The 17,236-nt window shown below is 49.6% G+C and overlaps 1 protein-coding gene across 2 annotated transcripts in view; it reads right to left on the minus strand.

Annotated features, from left to right (window-relative positions):
* Positions 1–1,680: 1,680 nt before the first annotated feature.
* The window catches only part of Col4a1 (collagen type IV alpha 1 chain), a 118,397-nt gene continuing 102,841 nt past the window's right edge, over positions 1,681–17,236 (minus strand). The window contains exons 44-52 of one of the 2 annotated variants that reach the window (XM_037211578.1): positions 15,066–15,138; positions 13,612–13,683; positions 12,969–13,097; positions 11,490–11,588; positions 10,435–10,647; positions 9,455–9,632; positions 6,156–6,270; positions 4,751–4,923; positions 1,681–3,103 (exon numbers count right to left, since the gene is read on the minus strand). In XM_037211578.1, the coding sequence (XP_037067473.1) occupies positions 3,022–3,103; positions 4,751–4,923; positions 6,156–6,270; positions 9,455–9,632; positions 10,435–10,647; positions 11,490–11,588; positions 12,969–13,097; positions 13,612–13,683; positions 15,066–15,138 (1,134 nt within the window). In that variant the 3' untranslated portion in view covers positions 1,681–3,021. The remainder of the gene's footprint in view (positions 3,104–4,750; positions 4,924–6,155; positions 6,271–9,454; positions 9,633–10,434; positions 10,648–11,489; positions 11,589–12,968; positions 13,098–13,611; positions 13,684–15,065; positions 15,139–17,236) is intronic. The other variant, XM_028872302.2, reaches the window with a different exon arrangement.

A 17,236-nucleotide genomic window follows, 5' to 3' on the forward strand; every position in this document is an offset into this window, starting at 1 on the left:
TGGGTTTTGATCCCCAACATCCAAATGGTGGTTCACAATCATCTTTAGTACCAGTCCCAGGGGACTCGATGCCCTCTCCCGGCATTCACAGGCACAAGCACACATGTGGCGCATGTACACATGTGCAGGCACATCACTCACACACATAAATTTTACTTTTAAAGAAAGATTTACTTTGAAGCTAAATCAACTCAACCTGATATGGAAAGTGGAGTCATGTAGGTGGATGAAACAGACTAAATAATCCCCAGGATAAACTCACGTCTGTGGCCAGTTAAATTACAGGTGCAAAATCAACCCAGCAGAGAAATGATGGCCTCTCTTACTAGCTGTCTAAGAACCAGATAATCACGCGGAGCGTAAGTTGTGTACTTAACGACACACACAATCTTTTTAAAATTAAGCTGACTATATCTCCCATGCACCTAAAAGCAATTGATTTTTGACAAACATGTCCAAGACCATCTCCATTCTGAGAGCAGGGGCGGGGGGGGGGGGAGTCTGTAAACGTCACAGCACTGTAAGAACCTTGAGGGGTTTGGTGATATAACCATGGGGGAGTGACTCAGTGATGGCCACAAGGAGCCTATGATAGTCTTCTCCATTCTCTCAGAGGAAAACACAAGGAACTCTGTTCATCAGTTATGTCAAAAGTGGGCAGAGGACCCAAACCAGACCTCCCCTGTGTCCCAGGTCTAGTAATGTGAGTGTTCCGGGCACCGTGTTTGGTTCACAGTATGTTATCCTCTTTTATCTTTACACAGTGTCCTCTCATGATGCTGTTTCTTCCTTGCATGTAAAGGTTTCTCATGTGTTATCCTAATTCATCCTTGGTACAGCTGTGCTGGTTAAGTTCACCTTTTCGTGAAAACGGGGAAACACATCCATCCCACACAGACTGCATTTCAACCCAGTTTAAACTGAAGCTTGCCAGGTGTGGTGACACACGCCTTTAATCCAAACACTGGGGAGGCAGAGGCAGATCTCTGTGAGTTCGAAGCTAGCATGGTCTACAGGGAAAATTCCAGATCAGCCAGGGGGTCTATATAGTGAGACACTGTCTTAAAACACAACATTGCCAAAGCTTAAGTCACACACACATACACACACACAAAAACCAACTTCTTTTTGTACCAGTGTGTGAGTGTGTGTGCATGTGGAGACCGAAAGTCAACACCCAGTGTCTTCTCCGGTCACTTTTATTTTTCGAGACGGTCTCCCACTGAACCTGGAGCTCCCCAACTCAGTCAGATTGGCTCATAAGCAAGCTCCAGGAAAGGGATCCGCCTGTCTCAGGCTCCCCAGTGCTGGGAGACTAGCATGCACCATCACACCTGACTTTTTATGTGCACGCTGGAGGTCCACAGTCACATCCTCTGACTGGGCCATCTCTCCAGCACACATCTGTCTTTACCACCTCAGATGATTTTGAATCCAACCTTCTGCTCCAATCCCCTCTATGACAGAAGTGTGTCCACTGCTCTAAGGCCCAATGGCGCCAATCTCAATGGCAGGCTCTGCATTTCATGGGCTTGCTCAAGTTCTGCTTCCTTGTGTCTAGTGGGACCTGGGCTGACAGAGGAAGGAAGGGGCCGGAGGGGAGGCTGTCTCTCCTCTGCAGTTCATCACTATAAATTACCCCAGTCCAGGACTCTTGTTTGAACAAATACAAAATAAAAATGATCTAAGGTACGCAGGTTTATTAGCAGTACTTGCAGTAACTTTTCCTTTAATGTTTCAAGTGGTAGTTCTAGCAACAAATCCATAAGAGCTTCATTTTTATACAAATAGTTTTATTACAAATTTGAATTCTTAAGAAATACACATTTAAAGAAATTACACAGAAGGCCTTAGTAGTCTTAAAAACGTTTTTTGGGGGGGACTTCTAGTGAAATGTCACTTCAAGCATAGTGGTCCGAGTCTGCCCTCCTGCGACCTGTTCACTCCCTGCAGGAGCTGTGACAGCCCCTGCGAAGTGGCCTGTGTGTGCTCAGGTGGGAAATGCTGCTGGGGTGCAGGATGAGGGATGCTATCGAAGGCCTTGGCTGGCACCGCTCTGGGAAGTGAGTCATTCAGTCTGCGGTTAGTGTTTAAAACCCTGAAAATACTCCGAACAGAGTAATCGCCGTAAGCACCCAGGCGCAGGGCTCATGAGCGTAGACACCATGTTTAGGAATGAGTTTGGCTTTGGCAATAACACCTTCTTTGGTTTGGGAGTCAATGAGGGAAGCTGGTGTTTCACATTTGGTGGTCTGGTATTGGAGACCCTGTGAAGAACAGCACAGTCTTCGAGAGAGAAGAACGAAGCATGCTTTATTTAACAACGGGCTCTGCACTAGAACTTGACCTGCCTAATTGCTGACATCTATATAAATTACTAATACATATATATATACTTATTTTCTGTCTACCTTTGGACCATCTTTATTCCACAGGAAAGCCATGACTTCCACAAAAGCAGCTGCGTAGTACCACACAGGGCATAAGTTGGTGTTTTGGGGCTGAAAAGATGGAATTCCGTGTAAAGGGTGGAAGAAACCAGTTTCCTTGACCTGCTCTTTGCACAGACCATCGAGGGACCGATTTGGAAACACTAGACAGTGGTAGAGACAGACGCTCACATCTGGGGCGACAGGTTGAAACGGGCTGTGGGCTGTCTGGAGGGTACCGCGTACCCGTAGCACCTTGGGTTTCTTATGGAGTTCTCACCTCACACATCAGTGCACTGGATTGCAAAAGGCAATTCATTTTTTTTTTATTTGATCATGAGTGCCATTTGGTAGGTATGTGCCACTATGGAAAGCTTATCGCTGTCTGTCCTTCTCCTTCCGCAAACAGAAGCCAACGAAGCAAGGTGTGTTAGTTACGCAAATCCCTATAAGGCACTTTATGGTTTTCATAGTGGACAGTGAGGTACATGGGGTATAATTCTAGGGTTCATTGCTGTTAAAACATAAAACGGGAGGGAGGAGAGGACGAGGAGGAGTAGCACCATATTGTGACGCGGCAGAGGCGGCCTCCTTAGGTTCTTCTCATGCACACTTGGCAGCGACTGACGTGAGTGCGAAGCTCCCCTGCCTTCAAGGTGGACGGCGTGGGCTTCCTGGAACACAACAGAGTTACGACGCCATCAGCATGGACTTGTGAACCACCAGAAACCCGGGTACATTCCCCAGGCACTTCTTCCAAGCCCTGTGACACCTCAGGGACCAGAGACACACCCGTCCACACGGGTGACAATGAGCAACCGCCGTGCCCCTGAACTCTGAGCAGGCGCGCACCAGGACCCGGGACCGTGGTTCCACAACAGGGGGACGTTTTAGATATTATCTGCACGCCTGAGCCCACCTGAGCCCAGCTGAGGTCACCTCTCAGCCACAGGACCATGCTATGCTTTGCACTATAATTATCTTTTCATCGTCTCCGGTGGATTAGAGCCTCCCCAGGGTAGGGAGGAATATTTTCTCCACCCTATTTAACCAACAGTGAGTGCTCGTTCAGTTTTGTTGGATGGTGGGGTAAGTGGCAGACCTGGAATAACGAACTGACATTATTCATAACGGAAACGTGTCCATGACCCCGTAGGTGTCTAGATACACACAGCCTGGGGTGAAGCCAAAGAGGGGGCACACTTAGCAGCTGAGACTTGTCTTGACCCTAGAAATTCCACCTTATTTGAGTCAGTGGAAAGGTAAAAATCTCAACTCTGATTGGTACTCATCAAATTCTACTCAATGTAGTTCACCACACGTAAGAGCTTCTTGTCCTGAAGTTGAAGGAGCTTACTCTAGAAAATTCTAGCTATTTAAAAAAAAAAAAAAAAAAAAAAAAAAAAGATCTTATCTAATTTTGTTTAAGGAGGCATTATAACCAGGGGGCTGTTTCAAAGCAAAAAAAAAAAAAAAAAAAATCCCATTTTTGGCTACTAACCTCATGAGGAAGCCCTCCCCAAGCTGAGGGGTAAGGAGCAGAGTCTAGGCTGTGTTTGCACAGCTGACATTTTCCTGTAAGCTAGCAGTCAAGAACATGATACTTTGGGGTGTTTAGCAAGGAATGACCTAATCTGAAAGACAAGATGACTGCAGAGCTAAGATGACTGCATGGCTGAGCAGACAGACAGGCTTGTCTGCAGGAGACAGCAGCCTCATCTGCCGAGGAGCAGGAAGAGGCTTCCCCTGTCCCATCAGCCACCTGCATCTGCTCCTGCTGACACGTGATGGAGGATGGAGGAGCATAATGTGCTCCTGACCACTGGAGAGGGACCAGATTAACTTCAACAGAGCCGGCAGCCCTAGGACCATTGTTTTCAGATGAATCTTGGAAACGGGAAGGGACAGGAAGGGAAAGATATCTCTATCATTTCAGTAATATTTGTGTTGAAAGGAATTTTTGAGTTGCTTAGAATGGCCCTTCCACATACCCTGCACGCATCATGTAACCACCACAGGGATGAGTGGCCCGCCCTCCTCCCTGGCTACTGAGGATACAATGTTTCCCCTGGTGTTTGAAGATTTCAGCTGCTTTTGATAACATTTTAGCACACTCATCTACAAACACGGCAAATGACCTCTTTTCTCTCTCAGCTCCCCAACACACAGAATCAAGCCTATCACCTTGGTTCCCCTTTGAAAATCAGATGGGTCATCTGCCCACGCAGAACAGACTCTGACGACGGGATGGGTCACAGGAAAAGAAAAAGAAAGGGTACCAAGAGACAAGAGCCCTCCAGCAGAGGGTCATTCTGACTTACTTGAACATCTCGCTTCTCTCTATGGTGGCGAGCCAAAAGCTGTAAGCATTTGCATAGTAATTGCATGTTCCTCGGCCATGGCACTCAATGAATGGAGCGCTTCTGAACTCTTCCAGACAGGACCCAGGGGATGCAAGGGCTTGGCCAGAACCTTCAGCACCAGCGCTGGTATGCTGAGGGACAAACATAAGGCATGAGTCTGAGGTTTCATCACCCAGAGAGAGAAAGTCACTGTCCCTAGGGAGGAGCCATGGTGTCTCCTCAGTGAAGCTCCAAGTTCCCCCACCTGCTCCCCAGGCTCACAAACCCTGGGCCCAAACACCTGCTCAATACCCATGATGGTCCACCATCCAGGCCTGCAGGCAAGGTTGGGGTACTCCGGCCTACACAATCCCAGAAACCAGACATCAGCTCCTCCGAGTGGGAGAAGAGCGCCCAGCTTTCTCAGGAAGCAATCAGGAAGTCCTTTTCACGTCAAATAACAAGGCTAATGAATGTTAAGTTGTAGGTCAAATCAACAACTTGTTTCTGTCCGAGGGATTTTAAAGAGAAAGACAATGATGTCCGTGTGGGGTTGCTTATTTGAGGTTGGTAAATTCTTACCCATTTTCTTACTAGTTCAGGACTTGTGTGCATTTAATCAATATTTTTCAGTGTGGTGATAAAGTGGAATAAGCTGTAATGAGTTCTCCACACAGGGAATTGTCCCTGTAGTAATTGTCTTTTCAAGAGAAAGGATGCAAGGGACCAAGAAACGTCTGAAAATAGGCAGGTGAGGATAGGAGAGCCTCCCTGGCCAGGGTGCATTCTGGGTATTAACCTGGGAGGACAGGGGAGTGAGCCTTCCTGGCCAGGGTGCATTCTGGGTATTAACCTGGGAGGACAGGGGAGTGAGCCTCCCTGGCCAGGGTGCATTCTGGGTATTAACCCGGGAGGACAGGAGAGTGAGCCTCACTGCCAGGGTGCATTCTGAGAATTACCCAAGAGGATTGTTCTCCTGGCCACTGCCGTGACTGAAGAAGCGCAAGCTCCCGGTAATACCCATGTCCCCTCTTATCTCGGGTGCCCCTGTGAGTTAATAACACACCGGAGGAGCTGGGCAGGCTTTGGGTGCTGGCCACACGGCTATGGAGCTTCCACACTCTAGAAGCTCCCTTCTCGTGGCGGGCAGCAACTCCCCACACATAGGAGCAGGGAGCCCTGGAGACACTGTGGACCCCAGGCTCATGGCAGGCAGCACCTCCCCACATGGAGGAGCAGGGAGCCCTGGAGACACTAAGCAAGAAGCCAGGCTCCACGTTATGCTCAAGGGGGGATGATGTAGGAAACTTGGAGGGACGGAGGAGCTAACAGGCGTTAGTGGGAGCCCTTCCGGGGAAATGAAGTCCCCCCCCCCGGCACTCACCATCACGAAGGAGTAGCCAATCCACAGTGAGGACCAACCGTTGGGGCACGGCGGGATCTGAATGGTCTGACTGTGCACCGCCATCACCATGGCCGGTGCCTCGCACACTGCACACCTGGGAGGGAGGGGGAGGGAGCAGGCGTTAAGCGTGGGTGGACCTGGGGACAGCCCTGCCCCCCTTTACCTTCTCTCCCTCTTTCTCCTGGGTCAGTTCGGGGCCTCCCATCCCTGTCCTAAAACATTCAATTCGAAACAGTTGCTTTTTAACGACCTATTCTAAAAGAAGAAAGATGGGGAGACCAGGTCCTAAAAGGAGGCCGAGGGAAGCACTGACCGGGTCCCTCCCCAAGACAAGGTTCCTCCTGTGCCAGGCTGGCTCAAGCCCAGCCATGACAGGGCACCCCGGGGCAGACGGAAACAGTAGGGGCATCCAGTGTTCTAAAGCTCGCCCAAATAAGGGAGCACCGGATGGCGAGGGAGCACCGGATGGCGAGGGAGGAGTGCCATGCTTAAAAAACACAAACAGCAGCAGCAAAATAATTACATTCCAGTCACAGAGTGAAGAGAGTGTTAGCCACGCTGCTAAATGAGAACAAACGTGTGAATAATTACAGCGAGTTCTGCATACGGATGGACGGGGAGTGGGCGGGCGGCTGGATTAGTCATTCCATTTTCTGTGGTGTGTGTGTGTGTGTGTGTGTGTGTGTGTGTGTCCACGTGCGTGCACACACTTCCTATGCTTTCTACTTTATTCACACAAATGCAGATGAATTAATAGGTTCCCTTAAACACCAGCCACTGGAATTGAAATCGCCTGGCCCGTCTGCTGCCATCTGCCTCTCAGGCATGGACACAGGACAGCTGGTAGAAGTGCCCCCCTTCCCAGGATGCCTCAGTGCTGGGGGGGGTTAGATGGCCACACAGAGGGCATCGCTGCCCTCCAGAAGACTCAGCAGGCTGTCAGTGGCCCCATTCCCTGTATTTATGAAGACACTGGAGCCATGGCCAGTGTCACAGCCCAGGCCACCCGCAGCGTCCCTTGCTCTCCAACCTCAGGTGATTAAACTGTGGCTTTACCGCCACTCTTGTCTGAAGAAAGCCAGAGGAAGTACTCAGAAATCGTGGCCGATAGGACAAAGACAAGAGCTCCCACCTTCGTGGCTCAAAACTCAAAAGGAAAGATTTGTGTCGGGGTTTCTAAAATGACGTTTGGGGGCCTCCCCATGGGAAAAAAAAAGGAACCTGGAGGTCCTGAGACGTAGCTGGAAGCCATCAAAGTAACTCTCAGCCCCGAGAAGAGGGCCATGTCACAACAACAGGGAATCAGAGAGACACGTGTGGATAAAGGACCATGTGAGACCTGGAGGGCCCCTCAAGCTGCAAGGGCATAGGGGCCCTGGAATGTTGAGTCCTGAGACAGTGAAACAAGTCTGGTATTTCAAGTGTGCTCACAGAACCAGGAGGGCCCCGTGAAGACACACGTCCACAGACACACACTTCCCCAGATCTGCAACCAAATCCAGACCAGCATGGGTGTCATTCCAAAAGTAATCAAGAAACATAAATGATAATCATTTTCTACCTGTTTTCCAAGGAAAGCTAGAAAGAAAGCCACACAAAAAGTTAATTCTCTTTCTTGGGCCTTTCGCACACCCTGGGCAGCAGATCACACGTGTGTGTGGAGTGTTGTGTGTTCTATGTACGCTTGAAATGTAACAAATGACATTCTCCAGCCTAAGACCAATAAAATTAATTTTCTGATAGCTCCAAAAGATAAAAATAAGAAAGGCGGTCCCGAGAGACTTCAGGGCACAAGCACAGAGAACCTGTGGTTCTGTCCTCCAATACCCGCTGGGGGAGCTGCCGGGCTGTCTTTGTGCTTGTGGGTTTGCAGGGATTGTGGAGATCCAGACATGGTGGGGTAGATCCAGCATCCCAGCACTTAAGAAGCCGAGGCATGAAGATCTCAAGTTCAAGGCCAGACTGGGCTGCACATTGAGACCTGCCTCAAATGGGAATCTGGAAACGCCTGGTGCTCTCCTAAACTACTAAGGGGAACCGCCGACTTCTCATTCTTGCTATCGTCAGTAAAGTAAACTCTTTATGACGTCTGTCCATTTCCGTGTTTCTGTTAGGTTTCAGTAACAGCTCAACAATCGACTTCTAATTTGATGGAAATGGGCAAAAATAGGACAACTCACACTTCTCACTCATAAAGCTTCCTGTCTTACTTCCCACCAGGCAAGCTCTTGAACTGAAAACACTCCAGATGTCAGCGAGGACAAGCTTAATTTAGGAATCACTCAGCCAGAGACCTACGCATTCCCAATGGGTGTAACACTGCCTCAAGGGGGCAAAATTTGATGGAGTAAGAGGGAATGTGAGATGGATCTTTGTTATTGCATAATTAATTCTGTGGTTTGGGGGATCATGCATATATTTGAGTGACATAAATCTGTATAATTTTTTATGCACAAACACTACATAAACAGATGAGTTGTACATTATATATTCAATAACTACAGTTCCTTGGGCTTCACTTCACAACCATCAGGCTACCATAAAAAATACAACAGAAAATGGCGAGCATCAGTGAGGATGTGGAGGAAGGGGAGAGATCCCTTGTGCCTGGCTGGCGGGAATGTCCAAATGCCAAGGGCACAGACACTGTGGAAAAACAGGGAGGAAGTTTCCTAAACACTTAAAAATAGCACCAATGTATGACTCAGAAATTCCAATTCTAGACGCAGCAGAAGGACTAAAGGCAAGAAGTTAGGTGTGAACACCCACGCTGCGAGTGCCCTTAGTCAGCGAACAGTCAACCCCGATAACCGCTAACAGGTGAGCTGTGGATGTGCAGGTAAATGAAATGCAATGTGCACCCATTCAATGGGTCATAATTCATCCTTTCAAAAAGAAGGACATTCGGGAGCTGGCGAGATGGTTTACTGTGGCTGAGGATATGCAAAGAACCCGAGAGAGGTTCCCAGCACCCATTCCAGGTGACTCACAACCACCTGTAACTCCAGCTCCATGGGGATCTGATCCTCTGGCTATAAGGACACCTGCACTCATGTGCACGCACGCGCGCGCGCACACACACACACACACACACACACACACACACACACAAATAAAATAAAATATGTTTTTTAAAAAGAAAAAGAGCACAGTGGTGCACGCCTTTTACCCCAGCACCGGGAAGGCAGAAGCAGGTGGGTCTCTGTCAGTTCAAGGCCAAATACAGACAGCTGCTTCTTATCTAATTTTGCATGAGCCCCCGTGGATGCTGAGCTCACCTGCTAATGAAGGGCCGGATGTTGTCCCCAGAGATGGGCGCCATGGACATGGGCATGGGCTCTGGCGTGGACAGCCAGTAAGAGTAGTCGTTCCTGGAGGCGAAGTTGCAGACGTTGTTGATGTTGCAGAAGAGGAAAGGCATCGTGCTGAACTTGCGCAGACAGCTGCCGGCCGTGCCTGTACCGGAGAGAACACCGGGAAGTGAGAACCTGCGAGTCCGGTCGGTCCTCACACTCGACCGACAGCACCCCGGGGCGGAAACTGACACTTGACATTCTCGTCAGAGAGAAGGAGGCAAACAGGGCAGGCTAGGATGATGGTGAGTGAGGGGCAGATGAGGAGATTTCCCCCGATGGGGCAAAAAGAGAACGGTAAAGAGCCACGCAGACGTGCTTGAGGGAAGGAAACGCGCCCTGTTGGGTGGCTACAGGGTGGGCTGTCACTGTGGTCCCACGGCCACTGCAGTTCTACCTTCTTCCAGCTATATCACAAGCGCACAACACTAGGGTGTAACTCGGTGGAGGGTCCCAGGAGCCGCTGAAGATAATGGGCAGATATATGGCTTCCTGATGAACCAAAGGAACTTGGGTCGGGGTTGCAGAACCGAAGACGCAGAGAGCCTCCATCAGAATAACAGGGTGCATTTCTAGAGGAGCAGCCGGTAAGCAGCCCGATTCCTAAGAAAACTGCAAACGGCTAAGCACGCCACTACAGGAACCCTGACTGGACTTAATACAGAAGTGAGGGCTGGCCTTTTATCAATTTCAACATGTCCAAGGAATCAGCCCTCATGGCTTCTCAAAAGACAAAGAGAAGCTGCTGAACTAAAGGGCTCGTTGTGGGAGGGCGAAGGGAGATGGAGCAGCCCTCCTCAGGAGACACTGCCTATCTGGCCCTCCACACTGTGGCAGAGACCAGGACACCGTGTATCGAGCTGGGAACCCACCACGTATCACACAGGGAAAGAACTGCATCTTACCCAAGTCCTGCCCGTGGGCCCGCTCGTTGCCCTGCACATAGAGCAGAGAGTACCCATGGTAAAGAATTTTGGTCCCTGGAGGACACAGTGGATCATCTGTTGTCTGACTATGCCTGGTCACAAGGAAGCCATGGTCCACAGATGGGGTACCTGGGGGACCCATGGATCCCGGCAGCCCATCAGGGCCTGGTGGACCAGGAAACCCTCTCGGACCTGTAGAAGACAAATCAATGCCTTAGTTACCATTTAGCCCCCTCCAAAGCCCCCAGAATCCATTTCCAAAGAGCTTAGGCTGTCTGTATCGCCTGAAAGCATCAGGAGCATCTGACCTTTCACGGCACAAAACAAATGCTAAGGGAAGAGTGAAACTAACTAGCACAGGCCTCCTCCCGGGGGCGTTCCTGTCTCCTCCACATTCCACCGTGGCATGGCTTTAGGAGCCCAGTGTGTGGCAAGGGACACACCCTTCAGTGAGTAAATGAAGTAGCCTGCGCTCTAACTCCATTCATAAGGAATCCCGGGCTCCTCAAAGTGGGAGTCACTACAGAATCATTCAAACAGCGTTACTCTCATCTGAAAGCCGGAGTAAACCAGACTCAGGCACCGGGTCCCGCATTCCCTGGGACTGTCACACCACACACTGCCCCAGGGCTGCAGGGCTGTGTTCTTTGCTCGGGGACACCTAGGTCTCAGCTTTATATCACCGTGGGCTAGTCATCTAATTTCTCCTTCCCATGAAGTTTGTCCCATGCCAGCGGCCTTGAGAAAAGCACTGACATTATTATTATTTTTCAATTCTAGCTGTGGCTCCACAGAATTTTTGTAGCCGCAGAACACCATGCTGTTGGGAAGCCACAGGGGCCCACCCTCTTGCCTGCTCCGGAAAGTGCACATCTCAACTCATCTCCATCACTATGCAGAAAACAAGTCAGCTCCCCGCGCCCCTCTCCAGCCCATCTCTTCCGCGGGCTTCCTTAGTAGCCCGTCAGTACTATTTAAACTTCCTTTTGAGGTTTCTCAGACCTGGATCTATTGCTTCTGCTGTAAAGACCTACCAGGTGGTCCAAAGGGTCCAGTCTCTCCTTTCTGGCCAGGGGCGCCATCAAACCCAGGGACACCTGGGGGTCCGGGCAAGCCCACTGAGCCTGTCACACCTGTGGGAGAGGGAAAAGAATTTGTGAGCTTGTCTGGTGAGCAGCAACCTGTCCCTCTTTCTTCCCTTCTGGAAGGTTATTTTTCATCTTTGGGAAGCAAGCACAGGGCCTGGTCCGCTGGTGAGAAGGTGTGCCTGAGTGGCCTATGGATCCTGGCAGCCCATCACGGCCTGGGTGGACGCGGCTGCTTCCTGCAGAGCCCAGGGCTCCCCCTGCCGGAGTCTCGGCTGGCATACTGCACACGTGAGGAGTATCACCTCAACCCTGTCCCTCAAATGTCCCTTGAGCTCCCCCCAAGCTTCCTGTGGCTGTTATGTGGCAGCCAGACCTGGAAAGGGCAAAGTAAAGGGGACTGGGGTGTGGGGGTGGGGTAGCCTAACCTCCCCTCTTGCTAGGTATGCTCTAGAGCAGTGGTTCTCAACCTGTGGGTCAGGACCCCAACGGGGGTCAAATATCAGATGTCTACATTATGAGTCATAACAGTGGCGAACCATTATGAAGTAACAATGGAATTGTTTTATGGTTGGGGTCACCACAGCATGGGGAACTGTATTAAAGGGTCGCAGCATCAGGAAGACCGAGAACCACTGGTCTAGAGTCTCAGTGTCGAGGCCACAGGAAGCTGATGTGGCAGTTGTCTGTTTTCACGTGTACAGTTAACTCACTCATAAGCAGCTTGAAGTTTAACTTTTCCTGGACACTGCCTTCAATGCCTCGGCTTTCTGCCTGCCCCTCACCCCCCCCCCCCCCCAGCTCCTGAAACAGGAATGGCCAGTAACAGCCAGCACCCGGGGGCGGGTGTGCTGGGAACGGGAAAGGAACCACAGACACCCGCCGGTTGCTCGGAGAGCAGCAACCCCAGGAGCCCACAGGAGTCTGATGCTCCACCCTGCCTGCTGCCCTGCCAAGCAGGGTTCTGGATGTTTCTTTCTTTCTTTTTTTTTTTTTTTTTTTTTTTTTTAATTTATTTATTAAATATATACAGTGTTCTGTCTGCATGTATGCCTGCTGGCCAGAAGAGGGCGCCAGATCTCATTACAGATGGCTGTGAGCCACCATGTGGTTGCTGAGAATTGAACTCAGGACCTTTGGAAGAACAGCCAGTGCCCTTAACCACTAAGCCACCTCTCCAGCCCTGGATGTTTCTAACTAAGCCAAGATATGTTGAGTTGTAAAAGCCTGTGGTTTTCCTGTATTTTGGCTTGCTTTTGGTGTGTGTGGGAGGTTGGGGAAGGTTCCTTTCAAAACTTCTATTACTTTGTCTGGTATACTTTAAACATGTTTGTATAATCAACCACAATTCAGACTCTTGGTCTTAGAACATAGGCCGTAGGAAACCCCACACAGACACCCAGGTGCCCACACAACCCGAGGCCTCACCTTGCTGTCCTTTTGGCCCTGGTGGTCCTTGGAGCCCTTTTAGACCAGGGGGACCCTCTGGACCAGGGAGCCCTGGTTCTCCTTTGATGACATCATATGGACCTGGGGGCCCTGGGGGACCTTGGAGACCTGTGGGAATGGCAGGCAGAGGATCAGCTCGGTGTCAGCAGGGTGATCAAAAGCAGCTTTGGCAGCCACTGTCCCATCCGCAACCCCACATCAACCCCAGGCTCCAGTCCACGCTGGAGACCAACAGCTGGCGCCCTGCCCTCTCCTGACACTGTGGGCACAGCACAAGCCATCGGAGTCGTCAGGGTGAGTGGCAGAGGGGGATTTTGTTCTGTCCTGACTCTAAGAGGCTGGTGTCAGTCTGATGTCGAAGCCTATGCAACACGCTGGATCCCCAACACTTGGTGGTTCAGCAAACGCCCCTCTCTGCTCCCCTGGACTCTGAGTCACACTGAACAATTCCACTATCAAGTCAGGTCAGCTGAAAACTCCAGCAGCAGCCCACAAGAATTTCTCGTCCCCATTTCCACTCATTTGACACCTGGAAAGTCACCCCCTCAAGTCCTGTGTGTTTGGTGGCATCTGCATCTCTCCGGGTCATCGATCAAGTCTGGTGCACTAACAATTCACCTACCTTTGGGGCCGGGTATGCCTTGATCTCCCTGGTCTCCTTTCACTCCCTGTAGGCCAGGAAGACCTTTCTGACCTGGGTGGGAAAAGGACATTGTCACTGCACAGAGCTTTCAACCATATGCAAGAATATAGGGGTGCATACTCACACACATCCACAAACGTGTGTGTATGCATATGCAGGCACAGTCCATGTGCAAAGATATACACACCGTGGCATCCCCACATGTGCATGCAGACATGCACATATGCAAGCATACATCATGGGTGCATACACACACAGTGAACATGTTCCCATTTATCTCCAGGGAAGAAAACGTGCTATTCTTTCAGCTGCAGTAGCTCATGAAACTTTTCTTTCCAGAGTCAGAAGCCATCCTTTTATAAGCAGCCACTCTTAGGTAGTGGTGATCAGGGCAGAGGCACATGAGGGAGTCTGTGGTCACAATTTGTCTGACAGACCAAAGACACCTGTAGAGTGACTGCTAGCACCCAGAACATGTCCGCTGGCTGCACTGATAAACTAATGAATAGCTCAAAGCCACAACTGTTGTAGAATATTATTTTAAGGTGTGTTACATTTGTTTATGCTGTGAAACATTTGTTTAATGATGCAAAGCTGTGTTGCATTCTTTTATGTTGCATTTGTTTAACTCTGTAAAGCTGTGTTACTTTGCCTGCCTAAAACACCTTACAGCCAACAGCAAGGCAGGAGAAAGGATGGGCAGGGCTAGCAAGCAGAGAGAATAAAGAGAAGGAGAAATCTGGGAGGAAAGGAAGATAAAGAGAGATCAAGGAGTGAGAGGAGGAGGAGGGTGCCAGGGGCCAGCCACCCAGCTACACAACCAGCAACAGAGAGAGAGAGAGAGAGAGAGAGAGAGAGAGAGAGAGAGATACAGAAATAGAAAAAGGTAAAAGCCCAGAGACCAAAGATAAATGGGATAATCAAGGTGAAGAAAAGCTGGCAAGAAACAAGCCAAGCTAAGGCTGGGCATTTATAGAATAAGCCTCCATATGTGATTTATTTGAGAGCTGGGTGGTGGGCCCCCCAAAAGAGCCAAGAGTAAAAACAACCAACAATATACAACTTCTTGTCGAGATTCAAGTGACTGAGGCATATGTGGTCCACTCGTTCTTAACTAAGAGAATCAGAATGCCTTTAGTCGGCCATCCACGCCACATAGAAAGGTCATTTTTAGCTGGCAGCAGTAGTAAGCAGCTAGAATCCCAGCACTCAGGGGCTGAGACAGGAGTGTTGCCATAAGCTTAAGGTCAGACTGTAACAGCAAGACCTTGTCTCAAAAGCAGGGAAATTTACTGCATTTTTAACCTGAAGACAGCATTATCTCTTGCTGCGGCCATGCTGGCATCTGAATATTGGAGCATGTGTGCTCAGAAGGCCTTGGAACAGCATGCCCTCGACAGTAAGGCTGCCAGGCTCAGACTTCAGTGTCTTACCTTGGAATCCTGGAACTCCTGGGGGTCCCATATCTCCCTTTGAACCTGTGATCCCTGGAGCTCCGCCAATGCCCTAGACACACAAAGGAAGTGTGAGCTGGAGATGGCCCAGGACACCCGTGGTCAGTTCCACACTGTCGGGGGGGGGGGGGAGCCCTGCCATGTTCTGCACAGGGGTTTGTTAACTGATGGGGTCTTACGATTCCTTAAATGACGTAACGGGGGGAGAGGATATTGCAACACTGGCACCCTGGTCTTCCTCTTCCGGTCCATATACACAGTTCCTTCAATCCTATAGCCACTGTCCCCAGCCACCAGCATGACGCCATGAACACAGCCAGAACACCACGGACACTTGCCACGGAGACAAACCCAGGGCCACCAGGGCCACACCCCCTCCTGGAAACTTCCCCAACCATCAAAGAGTAGTGACTGCTCTTATCAGTCTCATGTCTCATGTGAATTATGATTTTAGTGATGGAAAAAACATTTAAAAATGCTAAAGAAGGACAAGTTTCCTTTGTAATACAACTATACTTGAGTGCACGTAACGTAACAATATATACTCAAGAATATTGGCTCGGGGTTGGGGATTTAGCTCAGTGGTAGAGCACTTGCCTAGCAAGTATAAGGCCCTGGGTCCGGTCCTCAGCTCCAGAAAAACAAAAACATAAAAATTAAAAAAAAAAAAAGAATATTGGCTCATCTCTTTGCTATTTCAATGTAGTTGTCTCTTTCTCTAGGCATGCATAGCCATATGCAGAAAAATCTATTTCTGATGTAGATCTGCTTATCCTAATTTGAAAAGTTCCAGAAATCGGCATGTATGAAACATGTATACCTGAGTAGACACACTGATTTATACAATGTGTATACAGAGAGACGGAGAGTGACTGGCACCAGAAAAAAAGTATGACTGATGAATGAAACCAGGACCGTGTGAATAACTGGAGAGTTGCCTCTACTTGTACACTGAGAAACTGTAATATATAAGGAGATGAAAACAGAGAATCCCTGCCCCCATGTACGGGGGGAGGGGGAGATGTACAGGCGTCATGGAGGACAGGGGGTAGGTAAGAGTGATTACGGTCACTCTGTGGAGCCAGTTTGCACCGTCATTTCTAACTCTCACAGCCTGAAGACTCAGAAGTTAAAAGCAGCAATGGAATGTTTCCCTGGGGCCACGGGCTTGATCCCTAGATCTACCCAGAAACAAAACCCAGAAGAATCACAGTAACACTTGTTCTGACTGTACGGCAAGCTCACCTGCTCTGTGTCTGCCCGTGAATCGGTGACCAGTGTCCTCTCTGCTACTGACGAACGAACTACCAGCGTGGACTTCAAATAAAACCCTGAGTGCTATTCCACCCTAGCAGGGGTCACCTACAACTCTGCCCTATCCCAACTCCCTGGACTTCACACTCTCTTTCAAAGTGCGTTAGAGAAGAGGAGAGAGAGAGAGAGAGAGAGAGAGAGAGAGAGAGAGAGAGAGAGAGAGGCAGAAAGAGGGGAGAAACGGAGGCAGACACAGGCGCAGAGGAGAACCTCAGCTGACATCTGTTTGACCTCCACGAGCAAGCAGAAAAGCTACACTCCAGCCAGGGTGATGGCTGAGCCGAGAATCCAATGTGAACCTCAGCCAGGGTGGTGGGCAGACCCAGAATGCAACAGAAACAGCTACTCTACCTAAGAGTGGGGGTTCTCCTAGAACTAGAGGAAACCGAAGCTGAATTAACACCCCCAACACACACACACACACCCCACACACACACTACTGGTAGCTCATGAGCTACATGCCCTACAGACTGGTCCATGGCATCACCTACAACACATCCATCCCACTGCCAACTTCTGAAAACAATTGCAAGGCTGCACAGAACTAGTCTTTACCAAGCCACTGAATTTGTAAAGAGGTTGTAAAGTCGGGCACTGAACTGTACTCTACAGCAGTATAGCATTTTCCTTTTTAATGGTTCCTATGAAGTAGATTGTAAAAAAAAAAAAAAAAAAAAAAAAAAAAAAAAAAAAAAACAAACCATGTTGTAATGGTTTCCTATGCTAGCACCAAAGGAAAGCACTGCTTTAGAGTCTGGAGAGTGTCACACACGTGTACACACATATGGGACTCCTGACTAGAAAAGCCTCCTTTTGGAAAACATTTCTACACTTCA

Source organism: Peromyscus leucopus, chromosome 17 (genome assembly GCF_004664715.2).
Source record: "Peromyscus leucopus breed LL Stock chromosome 17, UCI_PerLeu_2.1, whole genome shotgun sequence".
Taxonomy (NCBI): Eukaryota; Metazoa; Chordata; class Mammalia; order Rodentia; family Cricetidae; genus Peromyscus; species Peromyscus leucopus.